General features: G+C 37.8%; 1 protein-coding gene across 1 annotated transcript in view; it reads right to left on the bottom strand.

Moving 5' to 3' along the window:
* DNAH6 (dynein axonemal heavy chain 6) overlaps positions 1–6,071 on the bottom strand; it is a 260,070-nt gene that overhangs the window by 227,131 nt on the left and 26,868 nt on the right. Inside the window, exon 4 of the mRNA XM_004713856.2 lies at positions 4,095–4,362. Within this exon, the coding sequence (XP_004713913.1) occupies positions 4,095–4,362 (268 nt within the window). The remainder of the gene's footprint in view (positions 1–4,094; positions 4,363–6,071) is intronic.

The following is a 6,071-nucleotide window of genomic DNA, read 5'->3' as shown; positions in this document are numbered from 1 at the left end:
TTTCTTTACATAAAACTCCCTTATCCATGAGTTGCTGTGGATTTGTTTCTCTAAAGTACCTAGACTAATACAGACGGGAAGGAGAGGAAGGCCCTCAATGAGGGGGATTAACACAGTGGCTGTATCAACGGACTCAGGCACAGGAAAAATTGTGATGGTGGTGTAGGACCGTGTATGTTTCCTTCTGTTGTGATGTAAATAGGGTCCCTATGGGTTTAAGCAAACTCGGTGGTGCCTAACAACAATAATAATGTGATCTATGAGCGGATGCAGGGTAGACAAGCAGGCTGAATGGTATGGAATGATGAGTGGTAGTATATCCACACATATATATGCTTGACAGAGGACATGTGAATATGAGTATTTGCCTTTTGCTAAAAATATATCCATGACTGTGGGGAAGCAAGCCTACAGGGAGCAAAAGTATGAAAACTTAGACATAACCAAACACCTTGAGACAATGAGTCCCTGAGCCTGGGCAGCACCATTGTTTCAAGGGACATTAACTTAGACTAAGTGAAAATTACCTATAAAGGAGAAATAATTCGACTATCATCTGCTTTCTCAGCTGAAATCATGCAGGCAAAAAGATAACGCAATGATATATACAAAACTTGAAAGAAAGAAAAATGGCAAGCCAAGAGTTATATATCCAGCAAAATTGTCCCTGAAATGAGATTACAAAGTCATGACAATTCCAGATAAACAGAAATGGAAGGAATTTGTTAAAAAAAACAAACCAACTGACTAATTTTACAAGTAATGCTAAAGGGAGTTTTCAGACTAATAACTGATAACAAGCTGAGATCAACATGCATTCCAACAGCCAGAAGTCAACCAACAGTAGAAGTGTCCAAGGTGAAGCATACCTATAAGACTAAAATTAGGAACCAGGGACAAAAATTGGGGCAAAGACATTGTAAGAAGAGCTAATAGTAAAGTCACAGATCTTCCAAATGGACAGAATGTCAAGTAGATTTACCTTGGGGAAGGGGAAGGCAATATACATTAAGGGAAGTTGACCAAAAATTATGGAGACAGGATAAGACACTAGGAGCAGTGCTAGAATAATAGGCAACAGGTAAATACTGTTATATACATAATCCAATAATGGTGATCTATGAGTAGATGCAAGAATTAGGTACATAGGCTGAATAGATGTGATGGGAAAGTGAGAGTACACCCACAAACACGTAGATTTTATAGGATATTTGTACATAGATATTTACTTTTGTACCAAGCATGTGAATGTGGTGGAGCCTAAAAGGGATGAAGCTGTGAAAATTAATTAGACATAACCACCTTGCAGGGATGAGTGGCTGTGCTGGGAGATCAGGGCCATATTCTCCAGGGACACCGTGTCAATTGGCATAACAGCCCCAAAGACAATAGTCTATGTTCTACTTCAGTGGGTCCTGACTGGGATCTTAAAAGCTGATGAGAAGCCTTCTAAGGTGCAACTTTTCATCTCGTTTTGTCTAAAGGAAATAGATGTGATGAAAATCAAAAGGAAGCGCTGAGTTTGGTGCACTAGTGAACCACGTGAACATCAATGTTCACCCTGGGACCAGAAAAATTAGATGGTGCCCAGCCACCATCACTACTACAAAAGGGGTCATTTTAGAAGATCCTGGATGGAGTGGGTGAAAAACGTACACTAAAACCCTAAATTCAAGGAAATATCAAGTTTGCTGGTCAGATGCTGTAGGGATCCTGGAGAGGATGGCCCTTGGCACACTTCAGGTCAGGAACTGATCTCATCCCCATTGGCTCAATTTTCAGCCAAAGTATGGGCAGGTCTATAAAGAGAACAATTTAACACTAGTGAGGGACACTCACCTGAAACCTCTCTGACCATGGACCAGCGATGTGAATAGCCTGATATGTTACCGTGCAGAATGCATAGGAAAGTGGATTGTTGCAGATGCAGCTAGATTAACATTCAGCACCTTGTTATACGATCTTCCTTATGGTCCATTTTACTTTTTTCTAGTTTTTAATATTGTCTGCTTTCTTTTAAATTGAGGTTTTTATCTGTTTTATTTTGTTATTGTTGTTAATTTTTTGGTTTGAGAAAAATGTTTTTTTCTGTTCTGAAATCCAGGATAGTTAAATCTATAGAGATGATAAATGGATTAATGGTTCCTTGGGGTATGGCAGGGGATTGGGGAGCCCATGGGGATCTAATAACGATGAGTACAGGATTGAAGAAAATGTCCTAAAACGGATTGTGTTGAGATGCTTAAACATTCACTGACTTGGCTTTCCTCCTGCAGTCAGCATCATTGCATCTGTTTTGTAAGATGGAGGAGGACTTTGTGGATGGGTATTGGACATAGGGGTTAATGGGTTAATGTTGGATTTATGGGTTTGGACAGCACTGGGTTGGGATGTTTTCTTGATGCTCACTTAACCTTTATATAAAACTCTCTCTTCTTATACATGAGTTTCTGTGGATTTGTTTCTCTAAAGTACCCAGACTAATACAGACATCAAGCTTGGAAAAGTAGAAGCAGCACACAAGAGGAAGACCCTCCACAAGCAGGATCAGTTCTGTGGCTGCAGCGGTGGGCTGGAACATGGGAAGAGCTGTGGGGCTGGTGCAGGAGTGGGTGGTGTTTCATTCTGGTGCACAGAGGGTCGCTATGTATAGGAGCCGACTCCACAGCAATCTCACAAAAACAATGTATTGTGCAGTGAAGAAACTCCAGGATCTCTGTATGGTCATTAGTTGAATATTAAGCTGTGCAGGTACTGTGGGGTGAGGGGGTACTTCATAAAGACAGGAAAAAAGTAAACAACCAGTGGACTATGAGCTGAAAATTACCGATGTGCAGACAGGCTAGGAACCTCTGTGGCTACAGGCAGCCAAAGTGGAGAGACATCATTGAGAACCACAAATGGTCGGAAGGGCACTAGCTAACTTCAAAAGACACTAACTTCTTAGCCTGATCGGGATGATCCAATCAAGGCCAATGTACTACTGTTAACAATGGTGGAATGATAAAAAAACTACTCTCCGCAGAGAAGAAAACAAGCTTGGAGGACAGGTAGACGTAATTTAAAAGACAAATCCAAGAACTACTTCCCATAGCTAGTAACAAGTTTATGGAATTCGTCATGCTTGAGTTGTGGTAAAAGATGGACACTGGTTTAATAAACTTTTAATGAGGTCAAATAACAATGAAATTTGAGGTCTATGGGTTGAGTCTGATGCGCTTCAGTTGAAAAATTGGGAAGTTTTTGTACCACCAGTACACTGGGTATGACTGATGGCTGAAATGGTACCTCGTCCCTATGTATCTTGCACTGATATCTTACCTGTGGTAGACATCTTCACTTCATGCTCCTTTATTGGACAGCTAGCACCATGGAAATTCTTTCAGATTAATATGTTCAAAATGAAATAAATGACATTAAAACAGGAAATCGAGGTTTCGACCTAAGAAGGTGATGGTTCTGTGTCATCACCAATCCTCTGAGCATGACAATACTGGTGACTCATATCCAGGGGCTAAATTAAACTCCTAATTCAAACTGGAAATCAATGCATAATCTAAAATATGGCCACTGAGTTTTTAACAGATCATTTTCATGACACCTCATCCTCTAAAATAAATATTAGAAATCTTCCCAACGGTCTGATTCCATGGCTTAAAAACACATATGATATACTGGTGGGTACTGGCTACTGACCCATGAACACAAGACCCCTAATTATTTTGGACCATAACCTCCAGAGTGTCAAAGGTGAGAGAAAGTAAAGAAGGGGTTGCCAGCCTACCATGTTCAAAACAGTATCTAACTTTCCCAGTCAAAACAAAGGGAACTATAGATACAAGATGTTGCGGCGGCTGCTAACCAAAGGTGCCCTGTGCAACTCTCATTTCAAATCTTCGCATTTTGCAACCCTAGTTAAAGTGCAGCAGCATCACTAGACCACCTGAAGCCCGAGTACAAAAACAGGATAAAGCTGTGACTTCCTCCATAAGAGATGAGCTATTTCAGGGCAGTCTATGCCAACACCTGTAATATATTCATACTTTCATGGTTCTGTGGGTAATTATTTGAAAATATCAGAAAGAAATACATACAGGACTAACGATGAACAAATTTTTCTGTAAAGAATTTCGAGACTCGGTAATTTTCTTGGAGCGGACATTTTTCTTCCATACATTAAAAGCCTTCCATTTCCGGAAAAGTGAGAATATTGGAATCTTCTTCAGTTCTCTGTGATACAGATATTCCTGTTCCCATCGATTGAGTTCAATATACTCAATGTCTTCATTGTAAATGTGTGTCACTGCACTTTTGCTAATAGTATAGTAGTCGTTTTTATTGATGTTCTCATAACTTACAATTCTGTGAATAAATGAAAATTGGGACAAATATGCCATACAAAATTAAACAATTGCGTTACTTTTTTTGTTTTAAAGAGACAAAACATTCCTAGAAAAAAGCATTATTTAATTTTTTTTATTACAATGAACTATTTCCAGGTTGAACAAACTACTCAAGAGGTGAGTAGAGTTGTTTTTAAACCATAGTTGGACTTATGGCTATCGTTCTTAAAGTTTTCATAATGATAGTAATATGCTCGATATATAGTTATATAATTTTCACAGTAAAATAAATTGACTATAAATTTTTAAACATCATTGCCTTATATGAAAACCAAATAAACAAGATCTCTTCCATCTAATCTAGTCCCACTTACTGCAACTGTACAGGATACAGTAGAACTGTCCTGTTTCTGAGATAGTAAATTTTTATGGGAATATAAAGTCACTACACCACCAGGGTTCCCTGCCCTATAGGAGAGCTACCTCGAAATAAAATTTTTATTACTCACAACTCTAGAAACTATTTGGCATTAATAATGCAAAAGCATTTATGTTATACAGTATTGACAGAATTATGATATGAAGAGACAATCAAGAAAACTGTCCTACATAAGATTTTGAATCAAGACACAGCAAAGCCAAAGTATATGTACAACTTATCACATAGAAAATAATGATTGGGAAGTTGTTTAGCTCAAGATTTCCTGCTTTAAACTGTCAGCAAGTGAATTCTTCAACCATATAAGTTACAAGAAATCGTTCAAGTAAAGAAGAAAAGCAATATGGGAGGGAGGGGGACTAGCAGAAGAAACTGTAATAAGATTAGAAAGGCGGATTCCCTAAAACTTAAATTGGACCTTACCTTTCTGTGATTTTAGCTATCACATTGAACTAGTGTATGGGATTTAGATATTTTCTGTGATTTTAGCCAAACATTTAAATACTGTATGGACTTTAAAAGCTTGATAAAATATATTTCGAATTTAAAAATAAACCATGTAACAGGGTTTTGAATTGGTTCCTTCTGGTTCAACCCCCCCCTGCTGAGAACTTTTATTTCCACCTCAGAAATACTGAACCAAAATCTATATTTCAACAAGATCCCTTATTTGAATCTGTTTTATAAAGATACTATGGAACTTTAGAATAATAAAATATAAGTGTAAAGGCAAAAACAAAACCATCAATCGTTTATATGTTAAAATATATAAGAAATACATGTCCAAGAGGAAGACTGGAGAGAAACATTGTCAATTCAATGCAATGAAAATCAACTGCTTCTCATTCAACAGTCTTGTCTAGTCCTGTAGTCTGCACTCTCGGGGAAGCCTGTGCCCTTGGGATGACTTTAGGCCATCTTTGAAATGGCTGTATGTAAAAACAGAAGAAGAAGAGAAAAGAAAAAGAAAAAAAGCTAAGTGATCCATTTTGAAGAAATTTTGACAGAATTCGCATATACTTTGTGCCTGTTAACCAAAAGACTAATAAAAATCCTTGGCAAAAACCATTAAAATTTTTAAATTTATACTTTTGTAAAACTAATTAATAAAAATATGTATTTTTAAATTGTCATGTTACTGTTAGCTGTTGTGTTGACTCCCATTCATGACAAGCGAATATAAAGCAGAAAGAAGCGGGGAAATAGATCTATGAGCCTACATTTATAGGTTTAGTATTAAGGTAGCAGAAGGACATTGGGCCTCCACTCAAGTACTCCCTCAACACAAG

Source organism: Echinops telfairi, unplaced genomic scaffold, assembly GCF_000313985.2.
Source record: "Echinops telfairi isolate 266 unplaced genomic scaffold, ASM31398v2 ScPeMD7_7467;HRSCAF=8505_1, whole genome shotgun sequence".
Classification (NCBI taxonomy): Eukaryota; Metazoa; Chordata; class Mammalia; order Afrosoricida; family Tenrecidae; genus Echinops; species Echinops telfairi.
The sequence above is the reverse complement of the archived record's forward strand: the minus strand, read 5'-3'. Positions and strand labels throughout refer to the sequence as shown.